The sequence below is a fragment of the Cetorhinus maximus genome, chromosome 27 (assembly GCF_964194155.1).
Source record: "Cetorhinus maximus chromosome 27, sCetMax3.hap1.1, whole genome shotgun sequence".
Lineage (NCBI taxonomy): Eukaryota > Metazoa > Chordata > Chondrichthyes > Lamniformes > Cetorhinidae > Cetorhinus > Cetorhinus maximus.
In genome coordinates this window covers 24,739,925-24,760,107 of record NC_135905.1, presented here as the reverse complement: position 1 = coordinate 24,760,107, position 20,183 = coordinate 24,739,925, and the positions used below count along the sequence as shown (strand labels likewise).

The 20,183-nt window shown below is 42.2% G+C and overlaps 1 protein-coding gene across 12 annotated transcripts in view; it reads left to right on the top strand.

Annotated features, from left to right (window-relative positions):
• col13a1 (collagen, type XIII, alpha 1) overlaps positions 1-5,616 on the top strand; it is a 227,927-nt gene extending 222,311 nt beyond the window's left edge. For all 12 annotated transcript variants that reach the window (XM_078530917.1, XM_078530915.1, XM_078530913.1 and 9 more), the window contains one exon: positions 1,351-5,616. In XM_078530917.1, the coding sequence (XP_078387043.1) occupies positions 1,351-1,353 (3 nt within the window). In that variant the 3' untranslated portion in view covers positions 1,354-5,616. The remainder of the gene's footprint in view (positions 1-1,350) is intronic.
• The last annotated feature ends 14,567 nt before the right edge of the window (positions 5,617-20,183 follow it).

Genomic DNA, 20,183 nt, shown 5'->3' with positions numbered 1-20,183 from the left:
TAAGTACGCTGATGTGTAGCATGTAATGTGTCTTCAGATTGACTGGAAGCCACTAGTGTGGTAATTACTAAGCCTGTTCCTAGTGTAACCAAATGCTGCAGGATAAGCCCATTATTGGAAGGCATTACTGCAGTATTGCTTTAGAAGTTTGATTTCTGCAATGGTTCTTTCGTTACCAATTTATTCATTACTAATCATAAATACTGTGCTGGCTTTAACAGTGCTACTTTGATTGTTACAACCCCCACCCCGAGCATTTTTCACCAGGGACCTGTATAAATGACTCTACCATTTAATCCTGAGATTAGGCTGTAAAATTCCTCTCAATTAAAATTAAGTTTACACACTTGTAAAAACGCGAATGAATTATTAAATGCACATTGAACCAGAAGTCACCCAGCATTGTATCTGAAAGAACCTATGGCAGTAACTGAAAAACATGAACAACCTCAAGCTTCAAAATACGTGCAGTTAACCTTATAACATACATGTACAATGTGAGATGGTAGAATCTGGGTCAACACACTCCAGGACAAAATACATTTGTTTGCAAATTGGGCTTTAATTAGGATTACACAAGTTGAAGTAACTACTCCAAAATGTCATCAGATCATCATACAACCTTATCAATGGCAGTTGTAAAGTGTTAATATACCTTGATCATTAAAACTGAGCCACTAGATTTTAAAAACAAAATAATGCTTGTAAATAATGGTTTAGCGCAGAATTTGCTTCTTATCAGCTTTATTTCCAGAATGAGAATAATCTATTTCATATAAACTTAAGTTATCAGCCTAAAAATTATGCTACATGATATTACAATGCCAATATTCAATACACACCTATGAAATTATCATGATAATGGGCTATTAACCCACTTATTTTAAGTAGGGCACCGTGTTCATTTCAAAGGGAAGCTGGATGTCATTTAAATACAATAAAATTATATAGCCTAATATAATTCATAAATTTTGACTTTTATTCTCTCTAGCTGAGGTGCCCAGGCAGTATAATCTGAAAATAATACTTGGAATGAGTCTGGAGGGCAGAGAACATTGTTTTGGTAAAGAAAGAGGAGACAACAGTGTGTTTGACTGATGTGAAGAGATAATGTACAGGGCATGAGGAAGGAGCACATAAATTTAAAAAAGGATCAAATTGAATCAACTTTAATAGCAAAATATAAAAGTGATTAATGTGTGAGACTGGCCTCCTTACTCCCCAACATTAGGGAATATAATACTGATCAAATTCAAATCCCTCTCTAATTGGTTACTGACCTGTTCCATAATGGCTTGGTAAAAGTGCTAAAGTTTGAACTAACATAACTTTACTTTGTTCTTTTTGCAGTGATGATGATCTAACCTCAGAATGGAGTGTGTACATAGAATATTTATTTTTATACAGTTTTTTGCAATTATAAAAGTTATCTTTTTTAAAAAATGATTGCATATTTTAATAAGTTCACATTTTGTATAGATTGTATTAAATTCCGTGTTGTCTGCCACTGTCCTTGCACCTGTGTGTATTCATCTACTAATTTTGTTGCATAATACAGCAGTATTATTTGCATGATATTTGTGCAGAATATAAAAAGCCACTGTTGCATTGTAACTTATTGTATTATATGGATTGGGCAATACTTCATTGCAGACTTGGTTATTTTAAGTCAATTCCCCAGGCCACCAGTTGCAAAATGTATGTAGCCCTGCCATGGCTTTATTGTCTCTCCTTGCTTATATAATACTTGTTGCACAAGTGTGCATAAACCCTCGTGCCTTAAGTGCCAGCAAAACAATCCAACTAGTTTACCACAAGTTGCTGCTAATGGAAATTGAGAAGGGACATCTGCATTCAGTAAGCACCAAAAAACTACAAAGAACGTTTAACTTGTTAAATTCTTGAATATGTGTTGATGCCAAATATCTGAACTTGTATCAGATAATCACAGATTGTGCCCAGGAACAACAATAAAAATGCCACACTGTGGCCTTAGCATTTTCACACTAGGTATGGTTAACGACCAAGAAAAACAAAGTTACACAAACCCGAGAGCTACTCTAAATCCATAACTATGGCAACTCTCGGTAAGAGTTGCGTGGTGAGGTTTTAGCTGATGAAACTGCGGGCGATATGGCTCCTGACAGACACCAATCTCCTCTCACTGAAGTCGATTTTTAATAGTTTGGATAGTGAAAGGTGTCAACGAAGACTTTTACCCTCTGACAGGTTCAATAAAATTAAGGCTTTCTGTTTGTTTTGAACTATAATGATACAGAGAAATTTCATTAACACTGTTTACAGCTTTTTAGATTTAATATACTAAATCTAAACTTTTTTCTATATATATATATAAAACCAATTTTTGGGCTGCAAAGCCTGTGTTACCAAAGGTATTTTACTTCAGCTTCCATAGAATCATAATACGCCACTCTCCACATAAATGAATCCCCACATCCCTTGTACCGTTCTAATAAATCTCATCTGCAGCCTCTCCAATGCCTTGACATCTTTCCTAAAATGTGATGCCCAGAATCGGGCACAATACTCAAGCTGGGCCCTTAGTCATGTTTTATAAAGGTTCAGCATAATTTCCTTGTTCTTGTACCCAATGCCTCTATTAATAAAGCCAAGGATCCTGTATGCTTTTCCTTGTAACTACATTTTCTCCAAAACTTACCATTGGCGATATTAGCATAAAATAAATGTATTTGTATTGCATTTCTTTACAATTTTATCACAAACATTAGCAAGTTCATTTTAATTTATTTCAATGCAGGTTATGCCTATGGTAAACTGCAGACATTGGAATGTTAATCTGTTAATGTGCACTAAAGCTATTTCCAGGCTAATGGTTAGTTTTGGAGTACTTCCTTCTGAAACTCATATTTGCTTTGCCGCATTATCTGATCCCAGGTCCCTTCAGTGCCCTCTGCAAAATAACATGGCCTGTAAGTTTAATTCTAGTTGTTATCCTGTAAATACAGTAAAGACCTGACAGGACAGACCACACAATTGGATCAGCAGAAAGCTGAAACTTTGTAGATTTTTTCTACATAAAGTACACAATTCAACAAAGTGCACGAGTCAGGATTTGTCACCGGGCAGTTTCTAAACTTGTGTGCATGTTTCTAGACCTGGTACCGCATGTGCTATGTGTGTGCAGGCTTTGCTCATGAGTGCCACCTGAAGCAATGAGTTCTGAATCGATGTATTTACCACTGCCAGGGCCAGACACCATGGCTTAATGCTAAAAAGTAACGAAGCTGGCCAACACTGGGAATGATTTGAAATGGCTGCAGAGAAACCTTCCATGACTCCTCGTCAAAAAATGTTTGACACAAAAAAATATTGGAGGAACGGAGCGCTGAGAGTTTTCTAGTTTCAGAAGGTCACTTCTACTCTAGAGCAGCAGCCTGTGTGCTGTGGTCGCTGAGATCTCTGGATTGAGCCACATTCTTCATCACACTTCCAGGTGGTGCGTGAAAAGCAGCAAAATGTGCGCGCGCGCATTTTGACTGCGGAACTGAGGGGTCTTTTTTAATCCGGACGTGGGCCTCGTTCTTTCAGTACGAGCAGGATCGATCTGTTGAGCAGTTTTATATATTTTTATACATTTGGTGGATCACTAACTAAAGGCTACCATCACTGTGTATTTTTCTTTTCTCTTCCTTCTGTAAGAGTAACAAATAAACACACTGCCACAAACGAAATGATTCCTTTTAACAGATGTAATTTAGAGAACTGACCAGAACTGCTGGCAGTTTTCATCATTAATTTTTGAATGGTGATGTATCAGTTAGTTCATCTGAGTAAATAATTAGCATCATCACCTTTCTTTGAATAAAAACATGATTTGTCGCTTTCCCTGCATTTTTGAATGAGTTTTTTGGGGGGAGGGAGAGAATAATTTATTATCCACCCCAGGTTTTAGTTCTGTAAAAGACCCCATAACCTGTTTTTCAAATAATTGCATTTAAGTTTAAAAAAGGTCAGGTTTTTTTTTTAACTTTATTTACAAATCAAGACCTTCATCTATCAGGCTGACACCAGTGTTTGATTTTATATATATCCAGGGCACAGTAATCAATGCAAAAATCCTTTTTCTAAGGGGCTATAGGACAAATGATGCTGTTCATACCAACCTTACAATGGAAGCAATCAATGTTTGTTGCTGCATAGCCCCGAACTTTAAACAAAGTACAACTGGTCTACAGAACAAAAGTTTTAATTTTTAATGGCCTATGAAGAACATATTTTGAATCCACTACTGCATGCTTAATAATTATGAAAATTAGTTATTTTTAACAGGCAAGATCTATCTGGCACATGCCTTTTTGATTATAGCTGTGTGAGGCATCCAGTCATTCCTATTTAATTGACAATTTTAGTTTTTCTAAGTCATTGCAGTGTTATATAAAATATAGTCATTAAATTCCATTTTGCAGTAATTCCATGTAAAACCATAATCATAGAGTGATACAGCACAGAAGGAGGCCATTCAGCCCATGTGCCTGTACTGGCTCTTTGATAGAGCTAATCAGCATAACTTCCACCAACCAAACACTTTAACAACTAGCGCTGTAGTCTGAGCTCTCTCCATGAACCTGTTCTAGCAAGTCGGTTGGTTGAATTTTACACTTGCAAGGATATATATATATATATATATATATATAATTTTACTGCACTTGAAAACTAAAAAAAAGTTTAAATTGTTGTAAAAATTACTATTTCAGTTTTTGTAATAAATGAATCTCAAGAAGCAGTGACTTCTGATAATGTACCGTCTCTTTATCCAACACATTTTCATTACTTTGTAGAATGCTTTCACATTCTGAAAAAGATTTTTTTTTAACCTTCTTCTATTGCTCCAAATATCATTTGGGAGTTCCCAAACAACAACTTTATTGTTACAGGAGTCATTATTTAGAATTGGGGATAGAATCTTCACCATGGCTGCAGAAATTATCTGAGCTATGCCATCATTTTTAATGACCAGTTTAAATTGCAACATATAATTTTGCATTTATGATGCTTAACTTATTTTAAAGCTTTTGATTTTAATTAAAAATATTTGTTGAAGCGTATCCATCAGCATTAACAATTTCAAAAAAATTACAAAAATTTTATATTGAGATTCGTTTTTGTAGCATAAGATGTATGATACTATAAAATACTTGTAAATGAACTTGTATTATATTTTTTGAGTTTATTATGTGAGGGAGATCAGTGAGTATGACTCCAATTTCCAGTTTATTTTCTGAATGTTAACATTGTTTGCTGACGCATTCTATTTGCAGAATGTTCACATTTACTAATGGCATGTAATATCTTTGACTGTATGTATCACCTTTTTAAGAAACCCGTTTTTTTCAAAAACACTGATATCATTTTGTCTGATGTAACTTGCTGTGCCTGTGCCTTTAGTGCAGGTAACTTTCCTGCTTTGTGTGGGATTCCACAGCTGATCTGAAAGCATCATTTATTTTCCCCTGCAAAACTGTAAAGGATTTTTTGCTTCTACAGTGGATAATCTGTGGCTTAAGACAGCATTTGGCTTCTCTGTTTTGTCTCTGTTATATCTGCTGTACAGAACATAAAATTTTCAAAGTGAAATTCTGCTTTGTAGTTTGTTTATTGACGAAGATAAACAGAGATAGGTGTAGGTCCTTTGTTGGCATTGCAGGAGCACAGTGTGCAGACCTACTGCCTTTCATTCCCTGGGAGGGAGACTCAATGGGCAGAATCTTGTGCTCTTGGTGGCGAGCTTGGAGGTGGGAAGGGCATGTAATCGGGCAGGATGGTGGCATACCAGAATCCTGCTGCTTTCCTGCCTCTGCTAGAATTAAGGGCAGGATGAGGTTTCTAAAATCAAATACAAATGAAATAAAAACTTCAATATTTAATGAAAAACATGTACCTGCTTACGTGAGGGGGCATGTTTCATTAATTCTTTCTGCTCGTTAACAATTTTTTCAATATATTCTTCATCTCCCTGAGGCAGCTCCGTCCCTCAAGGAGATTGAAGCACCCTTTTGGTGTGCATGTGCGATGTGTGCGTTCACCCGGCTCGCATTCCCCTCCCTGCCTGCGCGGGCAGCGCTCAGCACTGCCGCTCGCGTATCACGCTGGGCGGGTCTTAATCGGCCCGTCCGCAGGCAGCGGTCAGCTTCCCGACTGCCAATGCTGATCCCCCACGCCAAGGGCAAAATTCTGACCTAGGTGTTTACCCTCAAAATTTGCCCGTGTCTGTGCTGTTTGTCAGGAAGAGAAAACTGGCACTGAAATCTTCAAATTGAGGAAGAAATGACCAGTGTCCTCTCAATGGAAATTTACAATTGGAATTTCTGACCTTATGAGGATCATATGAATCTGAAAGAAAGTGACAAATTGCTAAATTTATTTTGCACCATCATTGGCAGCATTGTAGGCATTGATCAAACACGAGACATTTAACCGAATGGTCTTAGAAAAAGAAAGACTTGCATTCCTATAGCACCTTCCACAACCTCAGGCCTCCCCAAAGCGCTTTGCAGCCAACGCAATACTTTAAAAGTGCAGTCACTGTTGTAGGAAATGGGGCAGCCAATTTGCGCACAGCAAGCTCCCACAAACAACAATGTGATAATGACCAGGTGTGTGTGTGTGTGCGTGACGTTGATTGAGAAATAAATATTTGCCAGGTCCCCATGGATAGCTCCCCCTGCTCTTCTTTGAAATAGTGCTGTGGGCTACAGTGCATCAATTTAATATTAAGCTTAGTGCAGTATATCTTCTCTCTACACTTCTCACTGTCTCAAAATCAAGATCCCTGAATCATGGAATACGCAACCTAATATTGTCCCCTCTTCTATATCATTACCTCCCAGGACCTCAAGGGTGTGAAAACTTTTTCCTCTCTGCCTTTCCTCCTTTTACCAATTACCATGTTTAATCCCCTAGCTTTGTGTCAACTGAGTTTCTCTTTTAAACTTTGCTGACTGCGCTGATTCAGTTTAGATAGTTAACTCTGGGAGAGGGGTGGGGGATGCAACACCCCACAGAGAAACCAAGTTTTATGACAACTAGAAATCTTTACGGCCAATTTCAAGGCTCTCTCTGAGAAAAGGTCAAATTTTCTTGCAAAATTTCAAAGCCAGTAATGATTACAATATGGGAATAACATCCCACCATTGCTGGTACATAGCTCACAATTCACTTACATAATCTGTTTTATCAGAAAATCTAAAGCTCCAATTCATTTCAACGTATGTCAGATACTCCCTCGATCCACATTGACAAGTAATCCCTTTGAGACTGTCTCTGTCTCTTGGTGTGGAGGAAGGAAGCTGTAGACTTGTCAGAAAAATTGAGATAAATGTAAAAAAGAAACTGATGTGCTCAGACTTAAAAGAGTCTGAAAAAACTTGCAAGTCCCATAATGGGTATTTAATATGACACTGACTGTCCTTGCAGTGAATTGCTCAATGTTTTATGTTTGGTGAGAGGGATGTAAACATTCATGTTAACTCGGGAAAGGAATTAAACTGCTGAATTTTGTCAAGTTGATCTTCAAAAGATGAATACTGAAAAACAATGGATACATTTCCTAGGAGTTGAAATAGGGACCAGACTATATAATGATGATGCGTGTTTACAGGTACAGGATACTGTCATAGGTTGAAGTATTTTAACTTCCAAAGATTGTTCTCTCTAAATAAGAAGGGCTTGTTGAGGCAATTTTGAAAGCTGTTCCTTCTAATTAATCATTTGAAACTTTGTTCCAGCAAGCTTTCTGTAATTGTTACTGGTAAGTGTGCACAAAGCTTCACTGACAGGAAAGTTTATTTTTACACAAAGTAGTTATAATCTGGAACATGCTGCCTGAAAGGATGGTGGAAGCAGATTCAATAATAACTTACAAAAGGGAATTGGATAAATATATATATGAAGGAGAAACAATTGTTGGATTGTGGGAAAGAGCAGGGGCTTGGGACTAAGTGGTTCACTGCACGTCCTCTGCTGTGACTTGTAGTATGACTGTGGCTGAGTGCAGTCAGAAAGAACACTAATTCTACAGTGAGGAGCTCAATATTGTCCTACCTGATATCACCGTCATTGCTTCTTGTCAAAATTTCCCATAATTTGCTTGTGATGGCACAAGGCCATATTTCTGTTAATGTTGGTTCTGAAGCAAATTGGACACATTTCAGTTTACAAACAATCTAGTAAAAGTGACATTCAAGGAACCACAATCTTTGAATTCTTCAGCAGGCTTAGCTGCTTGAGAACAATGTTTTGTCACCATCCTCTCCTCATAGTCCTCATGACAAACTTTGCAGACAACAGAAAATATCTGCAGATTTTCAGGATATGTATTTCATGTAGATATCCACAGGTATTCCCTAAATTTTGAATAAGTAGGGACTGTAGAGGAACAAAGAGACTTGGGGTCCAAGTACTCAAATCATTAAAACCAGTGGACAGGTACACAAAGCAAACAAAAAGGCCGGTGGAATGTTGTCCTTTATCTCAAAGAGGATTGGGATACACAGGAAAGGAAGTTATGCCTCACTTATACAAAGCCTTAATCAGACCCTCTCTAAGAATAATAATAATAGTAATAATAAGTCGGGAAGCCGACCGCTGCCCACGATCGTGGCCGGAAGGCGATTTCACACTGATGGGCCAATTAAGACCTGCCCAGCATAAAACACAAGCGGCAGCGCAGCCTGTGCAGGGGGTGGGGAAAGCACAAACTTCACGCATGCGTGCAAGTGCGCACCTGAAAATCTTCCTGAGGCACAGAGCTGCCTCAGGGAGATGAATAGTTTTCAAAAATAATAATAAAAATTTGAAAAATGTTATAAAACATGTCCCCTCATGTGACCCTGTCATACAAGTTAGGGACATATCATACGTGAAATTTTTCAAAAATTATTTTATTTTGATTTGCTTTTGGAAACCTCATCCCGCCCATGGATGAGGTTTCCAAAAAAATGCAAAGGCCACACGACCTTGTCGCATGCCTGTCAACTGTAAGGTTGGACGGCCAGCGAAAAGTTTAAGTTAATTGATACTTTAATGGCCTTAATAGGCCTTTTAATTGTTGGTGGGAGCGCTGCCAATTCCCACGCGCGCCCGCTAACGGAACTATCACGCGACCAGGGACACTCGCCCGACATCATTTCGCGCTCGAGCGGGTCGAGTGCGCGCCCACCTGCCGAGGTGAAAATTTTGCCCACTGTGTTCAGTTTTGGGCAATGAACTTCAGAAAGGGTATAATGTACTGGCCTTAGAGGGGGTGCAGTGTAGACTGCAGATGTTGATAAGGTAGCTAAGGAGAAACTATTTCCTCTGTTGGGGGGGAATCAAGGGGACATCATCTTTGGAACTGAGCCAGTCCATTCAAGAGCAAGATTCAGAAACACTTCTTTGACAAAAGGATTAGTAGAAATTTGGAACTTCCTCCATCAAAAGGCTGTGGAAGCTGGTGCAATGAGAGTTTTCCCCAAGACTGAGTTAGATTTTTCTTAGGGATGGGTATCATGGAATATGGAGGTAAGGCGAATATATGGAACTAAGGTGCAGATCTGCCTTGATCTAACTGAATGGCAGAGCAGAGCTAAAGGGGCTGAATGGCCCCCTCCTGGTCCCATGTGATTTGGCTCCAATAGAACTTGCAGTGCTTTTATGTGCTTTTAACTGCAGTTGAATTGGTCTGCAATAATTGAATCGTTACTGAATCATAAGCTGTTAAGGATTTAGAATTGGCTTAAGGTAGAAAATAAAAACATTGAACTGGGTAATTTTTTAAATTGTAGATATATGGAATAAAAATTTTCAAAGTTAAGCTATTAGCACTGTACCATGACAATGATTGGTTGCCAAATGCATAACAATTTAATGCTTTGAACCCAAGTCAGCTAAAACCAAAATAGAACTCCTGTTTATTGAGAACAAACTTTAAAGTAAAAAGCTGTTTTCTCTGTGTCAGACAGATAAGGCCAACATTTTCAGCTGATGAGAAATGTTCATTCTGCAAATAGTCAACATTTTCATAAACACATTTTTCAAATAACCTGCATTGAATATGACCCAATTAATTTTAAAACTCTTCACATGGGACATTTTGATTGTTTTGAACAAGCTTTGAAACCACTCACCAGATTTTCACTGAAAATGCACTTCAGATACAGTGGCCGGACTGATATATTGTTGCTGCCCCCTGGAGGAGAAAAAGTAAATTTCGCTTTATTGTGGGACTGAGATTATTCTTAATAATCTAAGTAGGAGCTGGAATTGGCCATTTGGCCCTGGAACTTGCTCAGCCATTCAATCAAATCATGGCTGCTCTTCTTCATCAATTTCACTTTCATGCCTTATTGTCATATCCTTCCATTTCCTTAGTGACCAGAAAACTATCAATCTCTGTCTTGAATACACTCAACGAATGAGCATTCAGAGCTCCCTGGCGTATTCCAAAGATTCACAACCTCTGAGTGAAGAAATTCCTTCTTCGATCCTAGTCTTAGTCTGCAGCGGCAGCATTTGTGACTGAGTGGGTGGCACTTTTGCCTCTGAGTTAGAATGTTGTGGGTTCACGCCTCACTCCGAGACATAAGCACAAAATTTAGGCGGACATTCCAGTGCAGTAACGAGGGAGTGCTGCATAGTTGGAGGTTCATTTTCCAGACGGGTTTCTCATCTGCCCTCTCACGTAGATGCAAAAGAGCAGAGATGTTATCTCAGTGTGTTCTGACCAATATATAAACTAACATCACAGAAACAGATTATCGGGTCATTATCAGATTGCTCCTTGTGGGAGCTTGCTGTGTGCAAATTGGTTGCTGTGTTTCTTGCAACTGTGACAAGCCTTCAAAGCCTCCTTCATTGACTGAAAAGTGCTTTGGAGTGTTCAGTGGTTGTGAAAGTTGCTATATAAATGCAAATTTTCCCTTTTTATCTGAAGCACGGGTCATGGAGTGGCCAGTTGGGAAAATGAAATCAAAATATTCCATGAATTTGTTGGTCCTTATATTAACTTGCTTCCCAATAATAACTGATATTAATTGATCCCTTTTCCCAGAATATTACATATATTTCAGGCCAGAATGTTACATCGTTGGAGCGGGCGCGCGCCTGACCCGACAGAGCATGAAATCACACAAGAAGATGTTGGGTGTGTGTCCCGATGTCATCGTGCACTCGCGCGATATTTCGCTCCACAGGTGCACACGGCAGTCGGAAGCGTGCCCACCAGCAATTGAGCCCATTAAGGAGCCAATTGAATGTGGCCCATCCACTTTTACGGCTGGTGGATGGGCCAATTGGCCTGGCGGGCTTCACGTTTTTGCTACAACCTCGATCCAGGGCAGGAGGAAATGTTCAGGGTGAAATTATAATTTAAAAATACATCTGGGGACTGATGTTTTTTGAGTTCTGCTGTCAGGTGCTTGAATGTGTGGCACCGACACAGTTTGCTGCATTTTTTTCTTCTCATTTAACCTGTCCGGGTCTGCGGCTCCCTGAGGCAGCTCCGCAGCACCCTGTCTGCCTTCAGCGAGCTCGCTAGAAACGCCCACCCTCACCCTCATTCGGCACCCGCCGCTCCTCCTCCTCCCCTCGGCAGCGCTGAGCCTCTCTCAGCGCACGTTTCACGCCAGCGGGTGTTTTTCCAGCATTTTCTGTTTTTATTTCAATATCCAGAAGAATGGCTTCAAACTATAGTGCACAAACTTCCTATTACGCTTAAACTAAAATCAAAAACCCTGATGAAAGAAATCGCCCAAAGTTCTTTGTTTGTAACCACTAAACGCTTGAAATAACCGATGCAAGACAAAAATTAAACTTAAAGGTTTAAGTGACTGTTAGGGAGGAGTCAGCATCAGCAGTTTAGTTGTTACACGGATGCTATTATGAAGGTCCGGCAGCAATGGTCACCGTTGTAATCTATCGCTTTGACTCTGTTATAGACGGATTCTAGGCATCCATGAATGGAAGGTACCAGGATCTGAGGTGCAAGCACTTTGGTCCCTCAGCGATCAGTGGGTGCCTCAAGGTGGTTACCTGCAGCAAAATTAAAGGTTTGAAGTGCTCTTACCAACCCAGTGACAGAGCTGGTCAGCAGCCTCTCCCATTAAAAATTGTGCTTTTACTGCAAAGTGGCCTGAGCTCCAAGTTTAGAATCAGCTTCCACTGGGCAACCTCTCATAGCTGCATTCCCCAACTCATAAACACCTGGTATTTCCCCCCAAACTGCCTCTCCTCACTCCTCAAAACCTACCTTTTAAACTAAGCTTTTGATCCTAATATCTCCTTATATTTGATAATGCTCCTATAAAGTGCTTCAGCATGTTTTAATACATTAAAGAGGCTATGTAAATGCAAGTTGTTTTAACCACACATCCCCACTGAGCCATTGTGATCCTTGACTCCAACTTTGGTCCCCACCACAACTTCCCCTTTAATAGCTGCTGCAACCCTTTAACAATTAAAGGGATCCTTCTTCTTAAAAGTGACACCACCACTAGCTTTCTCAGTAAAGGGATCATATTTTATGACGGACCAAAAATAAATGTAAGGTCAGAGATACAAACAAGTTCCTCTCCTTTAAAGAAGTCTAATGGGATTACTACTCTAATTTTTCTTAGGAAGGTTAGTCTACATAATGATTTCTTAGCACAAAAATAACAAACTAAGTTAAAGTCTTGAACTCAATAGAAACTAAAACAGAAATTCCACGTGGTGTCCACCAGTTCCAGAAGATGTCCAGTAAACCCTTATGTAGTGTTCAATTGTTCTGTGTTTGATTATGTGAGTCTATTGGCGCTCACTGTGCTTGATTGGTTAAGCCTGGGTGTGGACTCAGAGAAAAGTAAATAAAAGTGTAGAAAGAGCTGGAAGATGGAGCATTCCATGGAGTAGACATTTTAAAGCACTGTAAACAAAACCTGTTACACACACAGATATATAAAATATACAATTCTCTAGTCCCCACATTTTGCTGGGCGGCCAGGGTGTGGAAGATGGTTTGGAATGTGGACAAGCAAATAGCTGGGGCCTCCCCAGAAATCCTGGGGATTTTAATATAAAAGTTAAATCATTGGAAGTTACAACACAGAAACTGGCCACTTAGCAGAATCACTTCATTCTCCACACGAGCGGGATCTTAATTCCGTGTTCTCACTCTGTTTCCTGACTACCTCATTGACCTGTTTAAACATTTACACGGCATCTGGTTCTTTGGCCCATCACTTTAAACCTGTGCCCCGTGGATTGCCCTGAGTTTCAAATATTCTGAAATTCTGCCCTGTGTCCCAAATCTATATCAAAAAGGACACTGGTCCCTGGGGATCAATGCTGTATTCCAAACAAGGGGCCTTGCTGTCAGATCATTTTCTTTTAAAAAGAATCCTTTTAGCTGTAATGAATTACTGGTTATATGTTTACGGTTACTGCCTTGGTTTAAAGCTCCTCCCTGGTACTGAGTTCCCACTCACCATACTCCCAGTGCCACTCTGTCCTCCCAGTTATACCAACAGTTCTGAAACTAAAGCAAAATACTGCAGATGTTGGAGACCTGAAATAAAAACCTGAAAGTGCTGGGGGGGAAAACTCAGCAGGTCTGGCAGCATCTGTGGCGAGAGAAACAGAGTTAACGTTTGGAAATGTGTCAAGCCTCTCTACCTCTCTCCTCCTCCTCCAAACCTACCTTTTGCCTAAGCTTTTGATCCTAATACCTCCTTGGGCGGCTTATTGTCAGATGATATGACCAGCCGGACCCGGTGCTATTTTATACCAATAGCTCCAGGCTGACCTCACAATCTTTCCTTTGGTGATTATAAAATTGGGCCTGAAATGCCATGGATTGGGCAGATGAGATTTCCGATTTATCGCTGTTTCCCCCCCTCCACACACACACACAGACACAGAGACTTGCCCTTCTCCGCTAGAGGGAAGCGGTGAGATGCCCAGGTTGGTCCTAAGGCAGTAAGTGTCACTCTGAGCTCCCATCACTGGGCGACTGGAGCTGCCCAACAACCAGAGCCTGAGGCAAAACGCACCAGCCTTGTTGTTCCTGCACTGGGAGGACTCGGATTCCACATCCCTTCACCCAGTCGCTGTTGGGATTCGGGAAACACCAGCTCTGGGGAATCAATATTGGCGAATTTGCAACAGGCTGAAGCGAGCAGCATCATATCCGTGAGTTTCCAGTGCAATGTTTCCACTTCAGTGCGATTCCACTTGAATTATTTTTTATCTAAATGTATTTGCTTCCTTCATCCTTACTTCTCACAATGACTGCATTAAACCTGTTAACTTTCGCAATGGGGGGGTGGGGAGGTTAATATTTAAACAACGAGCAACGATTCTATGCCCATTTGCCCATTTGTTTGCAAGGGATGGGCAGGTTGTACATTTCGCTGCATCGATTTGGATCAATTTCCTGAGGTTTTCCTGATGTCATTTTAAAATCGCAATTTGCAAACCAGCCTTTTGCTTTTTATCGTCATTCATTTCAATTCCCCCTCCATCGATGCTGCTCTGAGTTCCTGTCTCATGTGATCTGTTCTCATTCCTGGTCCCCCTCTTACACCCTCCCCCCCCCCCTCCCCCAACCATGGTCCCCCTCTTCCACCCTCCCCCCCCATGGTCCCCCTCTTCCAACCCTCCCCCCACCCCCATGGTCCCCCTCTTCCACCCTCCCCCCCCATGGTCCCCCTCTTCCAACCCTCCCCCCACCCCCATGGTCCCCCTCTTCCACCCTCCCCCCCCATGGTCCCCCTCTTCCAACCCTCCCCCCACCCCCATGGTCCCCCTCTTCCAACCCTCCCCCCACCCCCATGGTCCCCCTCTTCCACCCTCCCCCCCCATGGTCCCCCTCTTCCAACCCTCCCCCCACCCCCATGGTCCCCCTCTTCCACCCTCCCCCCTGCGCCCCCCCCCCCCATGGTCCCCCTCTTCCACCCTCTTCCCCTCCCCACCATGGTCCCCCTCTTCCACCCTCCTCCCCTCCCCACCATGGTCCCCCTCTTCCACCCTCCTCCCCCCACCATGGTCCCCCTCTTCCACCCTCCTCCCCTCCCCACCATGGTCCCCCTCTTCCACCCTCCTCCCCCCACCATGGTCCCCCTCTTCCAACCCTCCCCCCTCCCCCCCTCCCCCCCATGGTCCCCCCTCTTCCACCCTCACCCCCGCCCCCCCCCATGGTCCCCCTCTTCCACCCTCCCCCCTGCGCCCCCCCCCCCATGGTCCCCCTCTTCCACCCTCTTCCCCTCCCCACCATGGTCCCCCTCTTCCACCCTCCTCCCCTCCCCACCATGGTCCCCCTCTTCCACCCTCCTCCCCTCCCCACCATGGTCCCCCTCTTCCACCCTCCTCCCCCCACCATGGTCCCCCTCTTCCACCCTCCTCCCCTCCCCACCATGGTCCCCCTCTTCCACCCTCCTCCCCCCACCATGGTCCCCCTCTTCCAACCCTCCCCCCTCCCCCCCTCCCCCCCATGGTCCCCCCTCTTCCACCCTCACCCCCGCCCCCCCCCATGGTCCCCCTCTTCCACCCTCCCCCCTCCCCCCCATGTTCCCACTTGTTTACAAGTTTCCACAAGGAGACGAAGATTTGATTTGGTTGCAGTGAATTTATAAAATATATTATTAGTTGTCCCTCTCTGGCCCAAAGAGCCACAAGGTTTAGGTGAGCTAAACTGAGATTGACACCTTTGCCCCAGTGAGTGTCCTGGGAAAGGTTTTGTCAGTAATTTTCTGTATCCTCTGTGTTCCATTTTTTTTCCTAATGTGGCTGTGAGTTCCAGCATTAAAGGAACAACATTTAAACAAAACTATTTCAACCCTGTACTTTATAAACCATTCCAGGAACCCCGGCCTTGCAGTTAATCTCTGCTGCAAAAAGAGGGAGGAGATGCTTTTTTTCAGTGTGATTCTCGTTTATTTAACTGAAAAATTAGGGCAAAGGTTAAGATTTTCATTCATCATTTTTGTTCGATCCCATCCCATCCCATCCCATCCCTCTCTCATTCCCAATACCCATTTCTCAATCACTGCAGTCACTGGACATTTCCGTGGTTTGAGGCAATGCTGCTCGGAGGCAGACTGGGGGTGGAATCTCCCGGCCCTGCCAACAGGCGGGTGGGGGAAATTCATTTGGCGCGAGGCCAAAGATCAGTTTCCCGTCAGCGGGATGATCCGTAGGAATTAAGTTCTCGGGGCTGGAGCTTCCCGATGAACAATGTCGGGATCCCTTCTGCATCTCAATATGTTTATCAAAAGGCCACTTCGCCGGAATCAAGTTTCCCCCTCCTCCCAATTAAGTTCCCCCATCAGCGAGAAATTAGAACGTTCACGTTCACGATTGCATCTGGCGAGTAGACTTGCTCCATGATTAACAGTGAGCTGTGCCACTGCATTGTCCCCTTTAGGGAGCGTCTCTAAATGCCGGCCTGTGCTCGACACCGGGCGGTGGCAGCGCAAGTTGCATGGGAAATGACCGAGGAAGGGCTAGCGGGGAGGGGCGGAGCAGTGGCCCGGTAAAGGTGGAATGGGGCAGTTCAGACTGCCCGGGGGGTCCTTTAAATGTGGCACCTGAGCCTTCAGCCCCATGAGGTAACGATGGGGACGGCGACCTCCTGTCTGCCTGACCGTGGAGAATCGGCGAGCTCCTCGCAAGATACATATGTAGTAAACTGAACAGAGCAAGATTGCACATGGTCAGCCATCCCCCACTCTCCTCTCTACCACAGCGGAAATCAGTCTCACTTTCACACCCGCCACTCACTGAACCTAGACTCCAGAATAGAAGACTCCAGTCAGGACTTCTGGGACCCTGGGGCCAGGAATATTCAATGTCTCTCTTCATTCTTCCCTCCCCTCCTTTCCTTTTCCCCTTCACCATCTCCCTCCTCCCTTCATCCTCATACTCCCCTCTCCACCCGCCCCCCCCCACCCCCCCTCCTCAATGAGCCTCAATATTGGCTTTGAGTTTGGTGTAGTTTCTTTGTTAAAATCAGTAATTGTGTTGCTATGTTACCACCTTCCATCAACGCAGAAAGATGTTGGCCCCTCGTCAGAGCAGAACAGAATCACTCTGGAAGTAGCAGCTTCACCAGAATTCCGGAGACCCCGTTCTCCCATGTGGAAAGTCAATTTGAATTTGCACCAAGTGCAATATAACTGTGTACGAGGAACTCTCTCTTTTGCAGATAAAGGGTTGTGTTACTTTGGAGTTTGCAGTAAAAATGTTTTCATAAACCTGGCAGCATCTTCTGAGAGGGAAGTGCTCAGTGTAACCCTATTGGGTGAACTGATATGTTGATAAGTTTTAGTGTGGTCTATTTATTGTGTTCAGCTAATGTTCAGCTAATGATGTGTGTCTGTGTTAATTCTCCCTCTAATATCATTTTCCTACTGCTGCTCCATATTAGTTAATGTTCTTCTTCAAATATTTATCCATCTCCCTCTTAAATCTTGTGATATTACAGCTGCAATAGTCACTTGTGGTAATAAACATTCAAATGACCTTTTGAAAAATGGGTTTCAAGCCTCCCCTTTAATGTGTCCAGTGCTAATTTATTCCCCACCTTGTTGCTAATTCTATACAACCGTTCACCATTTATCTCCTAAAACCCTTTTGTGGATACCTCTCTTTGATGACTCTTAACTTTCGCTGTTTATTTGAATACTATGTTTTCTGAATCTTTCAATATGGGTTATATCTTTTCAATGGTCCTTGTATCTACTCCATCCTTAAATACCTGACCATATTCAGCACCTGTGACCTGGTAAAGTTTTATCTTCCCACCCTGTTACTGTGTTTCAAGCCCACAATCCCATTTTTCCCTGCTTCCTGTTATATGGCTTTATTTACCTGCGACCCAACTTTTAACAAACTTTACATCACCATCCCGAGGTCTCTCTATTCCTTTGAAAATCATACTAATTATGTATAATTTAATTATTGGTTCTTTTCCCCATTTATCTACATCAAGCTGGGTTTTTTTGCCCCCTACCTGCCCACTCTCCTAACCGATCGAGCTTCTTCTGTCTCCTCCCCTATTCCTTCTCAGCAAATGGTAATATTCCCTCCGCACCCACATTTAAAATATTCATGTTTATGGATAGCACAAAGTCCCTGGCAGATGCCACTGACTACGTCTTGCCAATTTGAGAATCATCTATTCACTCCATCTCTCTACTTTCTGTCTTTCAACAATCCCACCATCCAAGCCACCTTGGGCCTTAATCTTCATCATAAGCCTCTTATATAGCACTCTACGTTTTAAGAAAGTTCATATCTATATCAATTGCATTCCCCCTTTGACCATGTACCCTAGTACCCATTTCTCCAAGGTTTTCACACTGTGATTTTCCTTATCTCCCCTAATAGTCCAGTCTTGAAGGCACAGTCCACAGGAGCACTGGTCCAAATAAACCACTTCCTATCTGTGTTCTGTGCTGAGATAGAGTCAACTTTAGCCCTGTAGGCTGGAGAGAAGATCATAGCACCCGCTCCTGGTTGCTACTCAGTGACCACTGCTGCCAAGTAATTGTGGGCATTTGGGGCCAGTTTTAACTCTGTGGAGCTGAATGGGTTTTGAGTGAATTACTGTCAGGCCTATGGTGCAGAATGAATCAGGTTTGGCTGAAATGGCCTTTTGGTCAAACAGGTGGTCAACGTTCCTGCGATTGGCTCACTTGTGAGGAGCTGTTTTTGTGAATGAGTTATCAGTCTCAGTGCCTGTCCAATTGGACCAGAACATTAGTCTGAGCCTTCAGAAAAGGATAGCAAAAAATTCAGAATGGTGGACTGAAGGAAGAAAAAACATTTCCTACATTTTTGGGTGCAATATCTCCCATTGTTTAAACCTCTGCCTACACATCCAAAAAAAACTGGCGAGAGGAGAGTGGAAGTTGACACAGGTGTGATATATTTGCCATTGGGACTGGTTTTCCATTCGTTGGAAATAACGCTCATCGCAAAGTCAAACAAAATCTTCATTCTAGACCCAATCTCATTTTTTCTTCTGCTCCCAACCCTCACCCATCTTCAAATTTCTCCTTTTTCTGAAAATACTCCACATGCACAAATGCAGAGTTCACAGCCATCAAACCCTTGATTCCAAGAATTCAAAGGTTGCAGGGATGTATAAATGTTAACTTGTTGGTTTAAGCTCACCTATAATTTACCTTCAGATAAACTACTCTGAGAACTGAAAGCATACCACACACTGCAAAATGAACTCAACACGTGAATAATTAAATATAATTTGTGTTATTTAACAATCAACATGAGTTTTATTGCATGTTTGCTTCTTGGGGGAATTTCCGGTTCTGAACATTATCTTGGTACGAACTGTACAGAATTGATTTGTTTAGGGTGTGGCTGTTGGATATCCCATTTCCTGAATATTTCTACTGGTAATAAAGTAATAAAACTGTAAAAATAAAACAATGTGAGGGGGTTATTTAGACCGGAAAAACATTTAGCAAACAGATCATTTTGAAATTCCGGCCATCTGTCTGATTTATGACATCAAGTCTGAACCAAATATTATGAAAAGTAATTTGTGGATAATAATTGTACAGATTGATCACTTTAAGGAGGTTTATGTGATTTAATCATTTCTTTTCCTGCAGGTATAAATAGTTATCATTTCTATTCCATAAATCATGGGATAATGGTGTCAGCCATGGCTCTGCTGAGAGTCCTCTTTTCTCTGTCAAAAGGTTGTGGATTCAAGCCCTGCTCCCGAGCATTGAGGGCAGCAGTCGAGGCTGACACTCCCAGTGCAATACTGAAGGAGTGCCATAGTATTGGAGGTGTTGTCATTCAGATAAACTATTAAACTATCTGCCCTTTCAGATTGATGTAAAAAATCCCACAATCCAAATACAAATTAGAGGAGTGGAGTTCACCCTGGGGCCAATATTTATCCCTCAATCGAATCACTTAAAACAGATTATCCAGTCATTATCATATTGCTGTTTGTGGGAGCTTGCTGTGTGCGAATTGGCTGCTGCATTTCCTGTGTTACAGCAGATCATCAGCCCAGATTGTGTGAATAATGGAGTGGGACACACATCCCACAACATGCTACCATCCCACTATGTTGTGCCCTGGGGATATTGGGCAAAGGCTTAAGGAAAATCATTGTGTATGATTTTAAATATCACTGTTTATGCAGTGTT